General features: G+C 40.2%; 1 protein-coding gene across 1 annotated transcript; it reads left to right on the top strand.

The window, feature by feature from the left end:
- Nucleotides 1–1,338: 1,338 nt before the first annotated feature.
- LOC135521261 (transmembrane protein 176B-like) lies at nt 1,339–7,598 on the top strand. Its single transcript, XM_064947185.1, is given in 9 exon segments — nt 1,339–2,112; nt 2,230–2,322; nt 5,460–5,658; nt 5,785–5,849; nt 5,851–5,893; nt 6,165–6,221; nt 6,407–6,616; nt 6,918–7,038; nt 7,230–7,598. Coding segments are annotated over 7 exon segments (738 nt in total). The 5' UTR covers nt 1,339–2,112; nt 2,230–2,322; nt 5,460–5,484; the 3' UTR covers nt 7,298–7,598.
- The last annotated feature ends 9,629 nt before the right edge of the window (nt 7,599–17,227 follow it).

Genomic DNA, 17,227 nt, shown 5'->3' with positions numbered 1-17,227 from the left:
TCCATCTTTGAGGACATGTAATTCCATTGTTATAGCGGTCACTTTACTATCTCGTCAATAAAATAATCTTTGCTACACCACAAAACTAGCTAACAAAATTCTCAAGCTGAGATGAAAGCAGTATTACCTTAGGTTTTTGCCAACGTTGAAGTCTAGTGGTGTGGAGGTGTCATTGCATTTGGCCAAAATTTATGTGTACTACTCAATTATGTATATAAACCCAGTTCTAAATCACTGTCAAATCTAAAATTGTAATGCTGAGAAAAAAAGTGGGCAAATACTTTATATATTAAATATTATATTTAAAGGGGCAATTTGCAGTTCCTACGTACATTTTTGGACCCCTAAATTGATTCTTGAAGAATATAATTTATGCTTTAGTTCAACTGTCACACCCTATCAAACCCAAAATATATAAGATTGTTTACAAACATTGGAGTAAAACAATGTAAATGTAAACAAACACTGCAGCCTAAAAACTTGGTTAAAAATAAAATGTTAATATCATGGATGGTCAGTCCTTGCACCATCATGTTTATGAATGTGAGAGTGGTTTACATTTCTCCAGGCCCATCCCACAACTTTTTACCACACCATAACATTTACATTTACATTTAAGTCATTTAACAGAGGCTCTTATCCAGAGCGACTTACAAATTACATAGTTGGGGTGTATACCTTATTGTTTTAACTGCAGATTGTCCCTTTAAAGTATTGTAGTTGTTTTGTGCGGTAATGAACATAAAATCCCACATGCATTCATTTAGTTCTTTAATGACATGAACATTAGGGTTTGAAGGTGAATAACAGCCTATCATGCCTAATAACTCAATCAGAGCACTGCACGACCTAATGCATTTTTCCTAAAGTAATATCATATAAAAAAAATATTAATGAAAGCTGTGACGGAAACAGGACGTTTCGGTAGTCTTCAATTTTATAAATGCCAACAGATAATTTGTTCATTGGACATAGTGGGATCTTTTTGTGTCGGTAAAATTAATTACGCGAGAAAAGGCGGCGCATGGAAAACGCCTTTATGCGCAAATATTGATTGGATATAATAATTGTCACATACAAGTACATTTGGATGTGGAGTGCGCGCAGTGGGTCATGAGTTAAAAAGTTTGGGATCCCCTGTAGATAATCATTGTAGGCCTACCATCTTAACCAGGGGTGTCAAACTCATTCCATGAAGTGCAGTCTGCAGGCATTCGTTTCTTTCTTTCAATAAAGACCTAGACATCCAGGTGAGGGGAGTTTCATACTAACTACTAACCTTAATTAGTCAATGGAGTACATGGGTGGAGCGAAAGTCTGGCGAGAATCTGCCCTCGGTGGAATGAGTTTGACACGTGATCTAAACTGCTGTGAAATACATTTTCCAAAACCAAAAATATTGCATTTTCAGCTGTTTGAAGCTGGTGTAGCCTACAAAACCGAAAGTAAAAGACGCAAAAACTAACCTTAAAACCGGGAGCCATAGCCCACATAAAACAAGTCTACCGCTTCTTAGTATGAAAAGAATGCACTCACTACTGTAAATCGATCAAATATGTAAAACATCTTAGACTTACTTTCAATGAGAATGACAGTAGCAAGTTACCTACTGCAGCTTTAAGCGAAAAAGTACATTGTGTGTACACTACATCCTCACGCGTGGACTTTTATCCGCAACAAATTTGTTTGGTGGGAAAATCATTTTTCTTTCTGTGGATTTTAGAATATTCGCATGACAGTCTGTATCCAACTGGCTGGAAACCTACCGACGTGGGAAAATCTATATATTTTTCTTTCTGTGGATTTGAGAATGTCCATATGAAAATCTGTCGCCAATTGGCTGGAAACCAAGCTAATGACATTCTTAACCAGGCTCGTCTCACATTTGTGACTGTAGATCAAGGCTGAGAATGTACCATTTTTATTTAAAAAAAACATGTGATTAACCTTTGTCAAAGACGAAGGAAAAACACTAGGTTAACACTATTAGACCAGCCTATCCTTTATCAGTATGCTATAATTTCTTTGCCAATCTGCAGAGGTCAGACCACCAGCACTTTTGTGAAACTCCTTAGGCTGGAGCTGTATGTGATTATCCCGGTCTTTAGCCAGGTGAAACATTTTATTTCAGTCTTGGTAGAGGAAAGCCATCTAGAAAAGTTAGGCTATATAGAAAATCAGGAGTATGATTTTTGGATTTGCATTATATTATTCATCTTTTTTTGGCAGGTTGTTGCATGTTTTCCTCCTTTAACATGACCATGAGGACCACTGAGAAATGTCTGTTGTGCCACCTCTACAGTACATGTTACTGCTTTTTGTGTAAGTATGGCTACAGGTATTTAAAATAAGTCCCCATTAATTCCAGAACAGATATTATAGCGGTGATCTGTTTGTTATTCGATGCAAATGCAGTACGCCACAAGAGGTTTTTGTGCTGGTCAAAGGCAGTCAGGTCTGGAGTGAACCAAGGGCTATATCTGTTCCTGGTTCTGTATTTTTTTTATGGGCCATGCTTATTTAAGATGATGAGGAAAGCACTTTTAAAGAATAACCAGGCATCCTCTACTGACTGAATGAGGTCAATATCCTTCCAGGATACCCGGGCCAGGTTGATTAAAAAGGCTTGTGTTTTAGGGACCGCTTGACAGTGATGAGGGGTGGTCGTTTGACCGCAGACCCATTACAGACGCAGGCAATGAGGCAGTGATCGCTGAGATTCTGGTTGAAGACAGCAGAGGTGTATTTAGAGGGGAGGTTTGTCAGGATGATATCTATAAGGGTGCCCGTGTTTACAGATTGTACCTGGTAGGTTCATTGATAATTTGTGTGAGATTGAGGGAATCTAGCTTAGGTTGTAGGATGGCCGGGGTGTTAAGCATGTCCCAGTTTAGGTCACCTAACAGTATGAGATCTGAAGATAGATTGGGGGCAATCAATTCACATATGATGTCCAGGGCACAGCTGGGGGCAGAAGGGGGCAGATAACAAGCAGCAACAGTGAGAGACTTGTTTCTGGAAAGATGGATTTTTAGAAGTAGAAGCTCATTGTTTTGGCACAGACCTGGATAATATGACAGAACTCTGCAGGCTATCTCTGCAGCAGATTGCAACTCCGCCGCCTTTGGCAGTTCCATCTTGTTGGAAAATGTTATAGTTAGGGATGGAAATTTCAGGATTTTTGGTGGTCTTCCTAAGCCAGGATTCAGACATGGCTAGAACATCCGGGTTGGCAAAGTGCCAAAGCAGTGAGTAAAACAAACTTAGAGAGTAGGCTTCTAATGTTAACATGCATGAAACCAAGGCTTTTACAGTTACAGAAATCAACAAATGAGAGTGCCTGGGGAATAGGCGCTGCAGGGTCTGGATTAACCTCTACGTCAACAGAGGAGGAGTAGGATAAGGGTACGGCTAAAGGCTATAAGGACTGGTCATCTAGTGCATTTGGAACAGAGAGTAAAATTAACAGGTTTCTGGGTGTGGAAGAATAGATTCAAGGCATATTGTGCAGACAAGGGTATGGTAGGATGTGAATACAGTGGACGTAAACCTATGCATTGCGTGACGATGAGAGGTTTTGTCTCTCGAGACATCATTTAGACCAAGTGAGGTCACCGCATGTGTGGGTGGTGAAACAAAAGGGCTAGCTAAGGCATATTGCGCACGACTGGAGTCTCTACATTGAAATAAGACAATAATCATTAACCAAAACATAAGTGGACAAGACATATTGACATTAGGGAGAGGCATGCGTAGCCGAGTGATCATAGGGACCAGTGGGAGGTTCGGCGAGCTGGAGACACGGCAATCCAGACAGCTAACAGGCTGGGAATAGCAGAAGGGCCTTAGGGGGGAATGTTGAGGAGCTGGTTGGAAAAATGCTAAAGATGTAAGGGTGAAGTCTGACCTGCCAACTATGGCTGAGTCAAGAGGAAAGATGATATTTGTACAGAAATCCAGCTTTAAGCTGGGCATTCCTCTCTTGGAAACAGACAGCAAGGGTTCTTCAGTTTGTCAGGAAATGACAGGAATTCATTGTATGTTTATTATTCATTGAGGGAAGGGTTAACCTCTCAGTTCCTCTAAACTGAGGAGGTACTGTTGGGAACTAGCTGAGACTGGTTGAGCCCTCCCTATCAGCTACTTCCCTGTAAGGAAACCAAACTGTGTATCAAGCAGACTGGTCTACCACTGATCACATAGGACCTTAGAGGTGTCCATCTCAATTGCCAGGAATGGAGGAGCTCACTTTCTCTAAAAATATGCATTTGTTGTTGAATAATACATTTTGAGTGAATTTAAATGGGTGTGTAGTTTCATGCTCTCAAAAAGAAATGTAATCAAATGTAATTACAAAATAGTAAATAAATAGATTATATTGAACAGTTCATACTGCACATTGAAGCTCAGCAGTTATAAAATCTATGCAGACATTTGTCATGGTTTACATTCTCTCGTGAGTCAGCGGGAGGGATCTGAGTGTTTCAGAACACCCAATGGTTGAGTTCGTTTTGCATGGCCGAATGCGCCTGGTAGGCAGAGTATGCTCATTTTAGACCATTCCATTGTTCTTTAAGTGAAATCTCCAACCACCCGGGGCACCGGGACATGCAAAATGAACTCCACCACTGACAGACACATATGTAACTCCTGGATAGTAGTTTATTTTACAGTACTGTTTAAGCTGTTTTACTGGGACATTATATGGTATGGGTACTTTCTGCTGCTAACTAAAAATAATTAAACACTATTTGTACGTACGTGTAGCCTACTTGGTACAAAATGGGTGGAGCACTTTCTAATGCAAAATGGCTGCCATTGATGGCATCGCCCAGTTGGGTGCTATACATTGAATGTGAGTTTCTCCCACATATCTAAGTAAACAATCGGTAGCCTAAATTCTTTACTGTAAAGTGCTGCAGAAATTTGAGCTGTACTGAATTGATTGAATTCATAAGTTAAATGAGCAACATGGTCATACAATTGCTGTTTCAAGTAATTTCCCAGAAGAGGGGGTTTTATGATGTGCACTTCCTGCTCAGGCATAGCAGAGGCTCTACACCCACTCATCACCACACTTTATGACATGCCCTATCATCTTTCAATGAGGCAAGAGATTACCGCAATGAAGGAAAGCAAAGCAACAAAATAATGGGTAGATTAACTTTAATGTTGTCTACATGGGATGGAACCTGTTTGCCACTATGACCCAATTAACACTGTAGCAGTAACAACAAGAGTGCCCTTATTTAGGGCAGATTCAGAGCTGTACAATTCCAGAAATTCTCTAACAAAATGAATAGTTAGTCCTTTAAAAAAAGGTGTGCCCTACAGATGCAACACAGACATTATCAGATGTTATTGGAATGAATGTGCACCTTTTTGACCTTTGATTACTTATACAGCATACACACTTATTTTAACATTACGATTATTGTTCTGCCTTCCTTTTGTTTTAGAGCTATGTAACCAAGAGTGGCCAGCATGTCAGTGACCGTGACCAATGGCAAAGGGGTGGCTGTATATACCGTGAGCGCTAAAGAAGGAAGCAGTTGGCCCCTGCTGTGTCAAATACTTGGGACCCTGTGCTACAGCCCGGCAAGCTCTGTGTCCCAGGGACCTTGGAGGCTCCAAGCAAATTGCCAGTCAGCTCTAGGGGTGGGTGAACTAAAATACACACACACACACACCACACCACAACATACATGTCTATCACCACTAGGTCACAATTGTCATCAGAAGTGAGAGGGAGTTATCTAAAATGATTATTTTTTTCTTTCACAGACTATACAGATCATGGTGGGAGTACTCAACATTGGCTTGGGAGCGATCCTTGTTAGCACTGATTATTACACTGGCAGGGTATAGGGTTCCTTATTGGCTTGGTGGTGTGGTAAGCTTACTTTATTTTGTTATCGTTTACCATGTTATCATGTTTAGTATGAAAGCACATGATTTCACTTGGAGTTATAACCGCAGTAAACAAACCAGGAAACATATAAGTAACTTTATTTATTTAAAAATTTTTTTTATAGAAAATGAAGGGTTGAAGTCAAATGTCTGTGTATTTTCTTGTGAGTTTTTTGTTATTTTTGTCAGGACAAATAATGTGTTGATTGTGTAGGTTGTGCGCATTTGATTTTGATATTTCGGTGCCTTCTTAGTTTATAGCAGTTGGCATCATGTGTATATTGGCTGAGAAGTTCCCCAGTCCCTGCTTGGTGAGTTGTTCATTGACCTTAACTCTCTCCTGTCAATCCTTAGCCTCATTTCCTTCCTCCATTGAACAATCATTCAATCTGATCCAGTTGAATTATAATCATCAACTGAATATTTGAGAAAACTAGTATTCAGTGGTTTACTCAATTGAGTCAAACTGGTTTTATATTCCCTGATTGTGTTTTAGGTGGGCATCAATATGTTGACAAACATGTCAGATGCTTCTCTGGCCATTGCTGGAATTGTGCTGGCAAACTGCCATTTCTGGTGGAGTTGCAATGATGACGACTACATCTGGCGAGATGACTACTATGGCGGCCAGGTGAGACAACTACCAAGTCATCTGCAGAGGAATAGACTCTTGGCGAAATGCAAAGATGCCAAGCAGGTTTCACTGGTGAGTGCTTTTGAATGAAGTTTTTTAATGATATCCATCATGTGAGGAAGGTGTCCCTTCTCTGTTCTAAGTAAAATATATTAACATTTGATTACATGGATCAAACTGCTTAATTTAGTAATGAATATGTGTGTTCTTAAACAGAGATGGTGGGTTCCATGTTTTAAAGCACATTCTAATAGCTGGTATGCCAGTCTGTTTCTGTATTTTTCAGTGGTCACCAACACCGCTATTTAGGTAGACAATCCGGTCAACTGTCAATATCTTCAAATCCACCTCCATGTGTCTGTTCTACCATTAGATGTTGATGAATGCCTTGGACATCGTGCTCATCGTCCCTGCAGTCCTTCAGCTTTGTGTCACCATCAGCTCTGCGGTGTTGGGTCTCAAGGCTTTGTACAAGGATGGAAAGGAGGGAAAAGGTATGAACAGAGAACCCTTGAACAGAGCGAATACAACGGCCATACAAATGGAAGTAGAATACGGATTTGTACACACACACACACACACACACACACACACACACACACACACACACACACACACACACACAACCAAGATAGTGTTTGTTGTGTCCTCCCAAGTAATGTGTAACTTTGCTCTGATATGTTGCAGAACATCCAGGACCTGGAGCAGTATAAGCCTCTGCTGGAGGAGGTCACCACTAACCATGCAGCTTAAAGAGCACAGATCTGATATACTTTATTGTCCACGAGGGTAAATTTTGGATGATTTAGTCGTGCTGCTTCCACATGAAATCCATAGAATCAAATGTATTCTACATCAATGGAATATCATCATCATACACGCCCCCACACATTTTTTGTTTCATACATACAGTATGTAGTACATATAGTTAACATACAACCAGTGTCAAGTCACAGTAAATTAAGTATGTCTTCATGCAGTTTGAGTCATGTTTTTTGTATTTGTCATTTTTACAAAACTGAAAGGAAAAATAAAGGGGAATATATCAAGTTAATTACTGAATTGATTGTTGTATATTATTTATTTTTTGTATTTTGATATTTTCTTACTGTATTACCCCTCCCCCCCTAAAAAAATATAATAATAATAATAATAATTAACAAACTGTCTTAGCTCAACAGTTTCAAAACCGGTTTCCTTAACATTGCCATCAGGTGGCAGTCATTCCCATACAAACATACACCATTGGTTGCTCATAGGTTATCTTGGAGGCAAATACAGGTAACGAAAATGCCAACATAAAGTGTCTTCAGGTCTAAGCCCACAAGGTCGCAATATCTACTAAGTTAAGATATGGAATTGTTTTCAGATGGTCATAAAATTAATAAGTTTGCCATTTGAATTTGAGTACCCCTGTAGGTATATATATTTATATATATATATATATATGCATATATTTGATGAAACATTGAATTTGGCCTTTACTGCTATAACCCATAGAAACAATCTGATTAACACATTTGTATATGGCAAAACAGACAGTCCAAAAATAAATTGTAAGGAATAAGGTTTTGAAGTGTCTGTCCTATACACTGGCGTAACACAGTTTCTCTGGACCCCCGCAAGGTTGGAGTGGAGTGGGGCTCCCACTCCCTAAAATAAACACAATGTGTCAGCCAGAGTCACTCACAAAGTTTAGACTACCAACCACTGTCCATGGTGCTGAAATTAGGACATATCTATGTGGCTGCCTATCGGATCGATGATAGTCTTTCTGTGGCGACGGCATGTAGCCAATAACTTTGCTTTAGCAAATGGATACATGTTTATTGGTAGGCCTATTTGGTCGTCATTTTCTCATGTTAAGCTTAACATTTCACAAAACTGTACACAGTTCCGCAAGTCTGCCATCATTAAAATTATGTCTGGTGGCAATAATATAATCACTGGTTCAGTAATTAAAGTTGGAAATTTAAACATTGCAGATTGTCCACCCTCAAAGCACTAGTTTACTATGGATTGTTTCATTTTGCAGTGTACGCTACTATCTATAGCTATGTACATTATTTAGCTGCCATTTCGCTGCTATTATAAACTTTTTATAAAAAATTACACATCAAATAGCCCAACAATGAGGAAAAAAGTATTCAGCTCAAGGATAAATGTAGTCATTACTTATTGTTGAACTCAGCAGGTTTTGTCTGGCTAATAGCATACACAAATGAGCTGCAATCAAAGTCAATTAGATGAAATCCAACTTGAGAGGCTCCTTTGGTCTTCAAAATTCTTCCTGAGATGTTGTGCATTATACTGCATGTCCATTGCGCTGCACACAATTGAAACGTAGTCTTGAATGATGCATGTATCACAATTCCAGTGGGTCAGAAGTTTACATACACTAAGTTGACTGTGCCTTCAAACAGCTTGGAAAATTCCAGAAAATGACGTCATGGCTTTAAAAGCTTCTGATAGGCTATTTGACATCATTTGAATCAATTGGATGTGTACCTGTGGATGTATTTCAAGGCCTACCTTCAAACAAAGTGCCTCTTTGCTTGACATCATGGGAAAATCAAAAGAAATCAGCAAAGACCTCAGAAAAAATGTAAGACCTCCACACGTCTGTTTCACCATTGGGAGCAATTTCCAAACGCCTGAAGGTACCACGTTCATCTGTACAAACAATAGTACACAAGTATAAACACCATGGGATGAAAGTACTTTAGTGTAAAAACTGCTAATCAATTCCAGAACAACAGCAAAGGACCCTGTGAAGATGCTGGAGGAAACAGGCACAAAAGTATCTATATCCACAGTAAAATGTCGACATAACCTGAAAGGCTGCTCAGCAAAGAAGAAGCCACTGCTCCAAAACCTCCATAAAAAAGCCAGACTACGATTTGCAACTGCACATGGGGACAACGATTGTACTTTTTGGAGAAATGCCCTCTGGTCTGTTGGCCATAATGACCATCGTTATGTTTGGAGGAAAAAGGGGAATGCTTGCAAGCCGAAGAACTTCATCCCAACCGCGAAGCACTGGGGTGGCAGCATCATGTTGTGGGGGTGCTTTTCTGCAGGAGGGACTGGTTTACTTCACAAAATTGATGGCATCATGAGGGAGGACATTTTTTGTGGATATATTGAAACAACAACTCATGACATTAGTCAGGAAGTTAAAGCTTGGTTGCAAATGGGTCTTCCAAATGAACAATGACCCTAAGCACACTTCCAAAATTGTGTTAAAATGGCTTAAGGACAACAAAGTCAAGGTATTGGAGTGGCCATCACAAAGCCTTGACCTCAATCCCATAGAAAATATGTGGGCAGAACTGAAAAAGCGTGCGCGAGCAAGGAGGCCTACAAACCTGACTCGGTTACACCAGCTCTGTCAGGAGGATTGGGCGAAAATTCACCCAATTTATTGTGGGAAGCTTGTGGAAGACTACCCAAAATGTTTGACCCAAGTTAATCAATTTAAAGTCAATGTTACCAAATACTAATTGAGTGTATGTAAACTTCTGACCCACTGGGAAATAAGAAAATAAATAAATAAAAGCTTAAATAAATCATTCTCTCTACTATTTTTCTGACATTTCACATTCTTAAAATAAAGTGGTGATCCTAACTGACCTAAAACAGGGATTCTTTACTCGGATTAAATGTCAGGAATTGTGGGAACCTTAATTTAAATGTATTTGGCTAAGGTGTATGTAAACTTCCGACTTTAACTGTATATGTCAATAAAAATAAATTATGTGCCGTTTGCTTAATATAATTAATTTTAAATGATTTCTACTTTTACTTTTTATACTTAAGTACATTTTAGTAATTCCATTTACTTTTGATACCTACGTATATTTAAAACCAAATACTTTTACTCAAGTAGTATTTTACTGGGTATTTCATGTGAAATATCATCACACGTGAAGTGTTCCAAAATCACATGGTTCAACATGATTTCACAAGTGAAATAAAATGTTACATGTGCAAATCATAACACTCAAACTCTGAAGATCTTCAATCCTTTTCAACTCAGGTGTGCAGAGTTAAATCACATTTTATGTTTGATGACAACAACAGTTGCAAGCCTGAAAATGTATGGACCTTGTGCAGAAAACATGCTGCACTTCATTTTGCCCCCAACAATCTTACTACCTCAAAGAAGCATTGGCAGAAAAAGAGAGCAAAAAAAAGGGAAAAAAGACCCCAATCAATGTATGAAGGATTGGAGGAAAATTACTCTATATACTGCAAGCATGTTGTAATGTTCAAAGGATAGACTGTAACTTAGGTAAACTTACATTTAAATCAGTTCCCTTTGAAGCTTCTCCGAGGGATTATCTGTATTCCTCTTTACATAAATAGACTGTCAGGTTCCTCATAATGAAAATTCAATACATTCTCTGCAAAGGGTTTAAACTTGGCTGTACTTAGTCCCATAACCTTGTGATACATCTCAGAAAGCCTTAACTTCCTAGTTTCTCTATGCAGTACCTCTGTGAGGGCCTTGTGATGCTGCCAGTGAATTTCTGGAGCCCACCATCTGATAACCATTCAGTTATTTCCAAGGAGACAAGATTAAACAAGAGACAGGGTGACGTTAAGGTGATAAGTGCCAGCACAATGTATCCCTGCATGGCGTACACATCTTTTCGTTGCCTCGTGATGTTTTTCTGCGTTCCTGAGGTCACCTGATGGGCCGGCTCAATTATGGACTGTGTGGACAAATCATATTCATGGAAGAGTAATTTTGGTCTGATTGAAAGCATCTCTCAGCCTATTCACCAGTCTAGCATGGTCAGCCCCCTCTTGAGTATGGACAAAGTCTAGCCTGAGAGTGGAGCCATCCCATGAATGCAGAGGACACTTTGTGTTAGGTCAGGGATGGGCAACTCCAGACCTCAGGGGCCTGATCGGTGTCAGACCTTTGACCCAGCTAACACACCTGACTCCAATAATCAGCTAATCATGATATTCAGTTTAGAATGCAATTAGTTTAATCAGTTGTGTTTGCTAGGGACGGGGGAAAAATACATCACTCTGGTCCCCAAGGACTGGAGTTGCCCATCCCATTGTTACTTAAAGAATTTAAACCAAAAAGAAATGCAGATGTCCGCAGAATATTGCATCACAATTAAATTCAGATTGTTCAAAAAGTTGTTGAAGAAGCGATGACCATGGTGTCACAATATGGACACTGAAATCAAAAGGCAGGCATTAAGTCAGTCTAATCAACACTGTTCTTGATTTCAGATGGTTTATGACAAGAAGAAATGAACAATGAGTCTAGAGGTAGACACAAAACGGTCTCTAGACTGCTAGGACAAAAAGTCAAGTCTGATCTATAGAGAATAGTCAAAATTACTTAACAGGTAAAAGAGAAATTAACCAGGATTCAGATGGGAAAGAGATGGGCCTTCAACAGAACCCTGTGGTGCTCCAGAATCTCCATCATGATATTACATTAAGCAAATAATGATCATTCTGCACAATTCCCCCCCATTTAGACAGGCCCACTTAGACAGGCCCATTGGCATTTACCCAAATTGTCAGGATCTGACACATACCTATCAAATATTTTCATGACCTAATGTCTTAATATGTGTTCATTATTAGCCTGTCTGCAAGTCTGTCTCTGATTTGGCCAATATCTTGCCAAAAATGTCAATGATGCTGTGAAGCATTGCTGAATTCTAGAGACTATTTGTACCCATGCTTAATCATTGAAATGTTTTACTGAAAATAAACTTCACAGCAAGGTTATTATAGTTTTGTGATTTTCTATGAGTTTTATCTAAATTAGTTTTAAAAAATATATTAGAAATTCAGTTTCAGTTAGTTTTCAGACTTGGATTTATTAGTTTTTTATTTAGTTTGAGTTTAGTAAAATAATTTATATTTTGTTATTTATTATTTATTTTCAGTTTTAGTGTTAGGGACAGAAAATAACCTTATGTGTGGGAGGTTCGGAGCCATTCATGTGTTGTAGGCCTATAGTTTGTGTTTTCTGGGGATGTCACTTCTTGCCACTGGGGATCAATAATACATAAGGTCAAGGCATAGATTTGATTAAGTGTAAATTATGAATCAATCTTAATATGACGTGGATTTAAAATGATAATCGTCGGTTCTCCACTCAGATTCAAACATTTCTGTTGCGCAGTTCAAAGCTATTGCTAGCTCTGGTTGATGTTGGTCATGGGTATTCTCTTGCCTGTTCTGTAACAGCTTGATAGCCTTGACTATGTTTGCCACGTGATCTTCTCTTCTCGTATGTCCTATGCGTCTATTTGCAAAGCAATCAACCCATTTACTCTAGCAACGACAGGAGTTTTACATTTGGGATCAAGTGATTGATTGAATTTTCTGAAGGCTGGTTCATCGCACAGTCTCGTGGACTTGCCAGACTGGATGAATAAATTAACCAGTGCTGCCTCTCTTTTTTTTACTCAAATAAATTGGGTTGCCATATTTCTGCTCTTTTCATGCAAACCGCTAAAGTTGGTTATCCTAGCAATGCCGTTGACGTGCATCTACTAATAACTGGTGGCTGTCTCACCTTGTCTTTATCCTGAAATTGTTTGTATGGTTCTTTGTGGGCACTGTTCAGGTGAACTTTGAGGTTGGTTGGGTTTTCCAATTTATCTCTGTTCCACACATGCTGCTGACACTACAATACATTTACTTTTGTCTTTTCCTGCAATGAACTCAAAACAATCTCATACGGGGCTTTACCTTTTGCTACCGCCATTGTTCAGGCTCACAGTCAGCGATCAGATTTCTTCCCTGTTAGCGACTGATAGCTATTGATAGTGATGCACAAGCTAGGCCTATTTGAAACATCGCCATATACTGGCAGCATTTATCACCCAGATTCAGAAGCTTGAAAACCCCATCAGAAAAAAACTTGAAGACCCCATTTGAGAAGGAAAACAATTACAGCTAAACATAATTGATTGTCTTGCAGTTAAAGATAAGTTTCACTAAAGTTGAAGTTTTTCAAATGTTTTTCTGAATTATTTTATTTCAGTTTACTAAATTGTTTTTCCAGTTGTGGTTTTTATTTTAGTTTCAGTTTTCGTTTACTATAACAACCTTGCTTCACAGGTTTTTCAAATATTAAACATAGAAAGTAAAACATATTTGATGTGAGTTGGTATAGATATAGTAGTTTATGTAACATAACAGTTTATGATACATTCGTTTCATAGTTATGCTAGGAAAATGTGAACTAGCTAGCTGGTGTGCTAGTAGTAGCCATTGTGCAATAACTTCACATCCCCTGAGACCTGAAGTGGTGTTGCTTCCAGTCTACCACAACCATGGGTTGAGTGTACAAAACATTAGGAACACCGTCCTAATATTGAGTTGCACCCCCTTTTCCCCTCAGAACAGCCTCAATTCATCGCAGCATGGACTACAAGGTGTCAAAAGCGTTCCACAAGGATGCTGGCCCATGTTGACTCCAATGCTTCCCACAGTTGCGTCAAGTTGGCTGGATGTCCTTTGGGTGGTGGACCATTCTTGATACACATGGATAACTGTCATGCGTGAAAACCCCAGCAGCGTTGCAGTTCTTGACACACTCAAACCGGTGCGCCTGGCACCTACTACCATACCCTGTTCAAAGGCACTTAAATATTTTGTCTTGCCCATTCACCCACTGAATGGCACACAAACAATCCATGTCTCAATTGTCTCGACGCTTACAAATCGTTCTTTAACCTGTCTTCTCCCCTTCGTCTACACTGACAGAAGGGATCAGAAGGGATCAATAAGGGATCATAGCTTTCACCTGGAGACACCTGGTCAGTCTATGTTATGGAAAGAGGTTGTGTTCCTAATGTTTTGTACAGTCACTGTAGATTTGAGAGTACAAATTGTAGTGTGAGCTTGGTCAAACAGAAACAAACTCCAATACAGTTTCCTAAATATATAGTCTAATTTTCATGTAGAACACATAATTTATATCAACAAAACAGAAACATTTCTATCAGTTGATTCATCGTGAGAATAGTTTTGACCCTGCTCTTTCCAAAGAGGGGATATGCAAGTTCTGTGCCTAAGATATTAAAGCCACATGGCTTACAGAGCACGTTGGGTGTTTTCAAACTATAATGGCATGGCCACAGCTTCTGTCCCTCAGATAGCTCTACCCTGTGACTCTGATTGTTTTGCTATGTCATTGAAAATACACTGCCCCAAAAAATAAAGGGAAAATCTTAAATCTATAATGTTAAATCTATGGGGGCGCTATTTCATTTTTGGATAAAAAGGCGTGCCCGTTTTAAGCGCAATATTTTGTCACAAAAAGATGCTCGACTATGCATATAATTGATAGCTTTGGAAAGATAACACTCTGACGTTTCCAGAACTGCAAAGATATTGTCTGTGAGTGCCCCAGAACAGATGCTACAGGCAAAACCAAGATGAAACTTCAACCAGGAAATGAGCAGGATTTTTGAGGCTCTGTTTTTCATTGTCTCCTTATTATATGGCTGTGAATGCGCAAGGAATGAGCCTGTCCTATCTGTCGTTTCCCCAAGGTGTCTGCAGCATTGTGACGTATTTGTAGGCATATCATTGGAAGATTGACCATAAGAGACTACATTTGCCAGGTGTCCGCCCGGTGTCCTGCGTGGAAATTGGTGCGCAAATCTCAGCTGCTGGTATTTTTCCATGGGATTCTGAGACGAAAGCAGGCTTCCACGAACGGCATATAAATGAAGAGATATGTGAAAAAACACCTTGAGGATTGATTCTAAACAACGTTTGCCATGTTTCGGTCGATATTATGGAGTTCATTTGGAAAAAAGTTTGACGTTTTGGTGACTGAATTTTCGGTTCGTTTCGGTAGCCAAATGTGATGTACAAAACGGAGCGATTTCTCCTACACAAAGAATCTTTCAATAAAAACTGAACATTTGCTATGTAACTGAGAGTCTCCTCATTGAAAACATCCAAAGTTCTTCAAAGGTAAATGATTTTATTTGATTGGTTTTCTGGTTTTTGTGAAAATGTTGCGTGCTAAATGCTACGCTAAATGCTACGCTAGCTATCAATAGTCTTACACAAATGCTTGATTTGCTATGGTTCAAAAGCATATTTTGAAAATCTGAGATGACAGTGTTGTTAAGAAAAGGCTAAGCTTGAGAGCAGGCATATTTATTTTATTTCATTTGCGATTTTTAGAAATCGTTAACGTTGCGTTATGGTAATGAGCCTGAGGCTGTATTCACGATCCCGGATACGGGATGGGTAAGTTCAAGAAGTTAAACAACACAATGTAACTCCAAGTCAATCACACGTCTGTGAAATCAAACTGTCCACTTAGGAAGCAACAGTGATTGACAATAAATTTCACATGCTGTTGTGCAAATGGAATAGACAATAGGTGGAAATTATAGGCAATTAGCAAGACACCCCCAATAAAGGAGTGGTTCTGCAGGTGGTGACCACAGACCATTTCTCAGTTCCTATGCTTCCTGGCTGATGTTTTGGTCACTTTCGAATGCTGGCGTTGCTTTCACTCTAGTGGTAGCATGAGACAGAGTCTACAACCCACACAAGTGGCTCAGGTAGTGTAGCTCATCCAGGATGACACATCAATGCGAGCTGTGGCAAGAAGGTTTGCTGTGTCTGTCAGCGTAGTGTCCAGAGCATGGAGGCGCTACCAGGAGACAGGCCAGTACATCAGGAGACATGGAGGAGGCCGTAGGAGGGCAAAAATCCAGCAGCAGGACCGCTACCTCTGCCTTTGTGCAAGGAGGAGCAGGAGGAGCATTGCCAGAGCCCTGCAAAATGACCTCCAGCAGGCCACAAATGTGCATGTGTCTGCTCAAATGGTCAGAAACAGACTCCATGAAGGTGGTATAAGGGCCCGACGTCCACAGGTGGGGGTTGTGCTTACAGCCCAACACCATGCAGGACGTTTGGCATTTGCCAGAGAACACCAAGATTGGCAAATTCGCCACTGGCGCTCTGTGCTCTTCACAGATGAAAGCATGTTCACACTGAGCACATGTGACAGACGTGACAGTCTGGAGATGCCGTGGAGAACATTCTGCTGCCTGCAACATCATCCAGCATGGCCGGTTTGGCGGTGGGTCAGTCATGGTGTGGGGTGGCATTTCTTTGGGGGGCCACACAGCCCTCTATGTGGTCGCCAGAGGTAGCCTGACTGCCATTAGGTACCGGGATGAGATCCTCAGACCCCTTGTGAGACCATATGCTGGTGCAGTTGGCCCTGGGTTCCTCCTAATGCAAAACAATGCTAGACCTCATGTGGCTGGAGTGTGTCAGCAGTTCCTGCAAGAGGAAGGCATTGATGATATGGACTGTCCCGCCCGTTCCCCAGACCTGAATCCAATTGAGCACATCCGGGACATCATATCTCGCTCCATCCACCAACGCCACGTTGCACCACAGACTGTCCAGGAGTTGGCAGATGCTTTAGTCCAGGTCTGGGAGGAGATCCCTCAGGAGACCATCCACCACCTCATCAGGAGCATGCCCAGGCGTTGTAGGGATGTCATACAGGCACGTGGAGGCCACACACACTACTGAGCCTCATTTTGACTTGTTTTAAGGACATTACATCAAAGTTGGATCAGCTTGTAGCGTGGTTTTCCACTTTAATTTTGAGTGTGACTCCAAATCCAGACCTCCATGGGTTGATAA

This window comes from Oncorhynchus masou, chromosome 29 (genome assembly GCF_036934945.1).
Source record: "Oncorhynchus masou masou isolate Uvic2021 chromosome 29, UVic_Omas_1.1, whole genome shotgun sequence".
Lineage (NCBI taxonomy): Eukaryota > Metazoa > Chordata > Actinopteri > Salmoniformes > Salmonidae > Oncorhynchus > Oncorhynchus masou.
The sequence above is the reverse complement of the archived record's forward strand: the minus strand, read 5'-3'. Positions and strand labels throughout refer to the sequence as shown.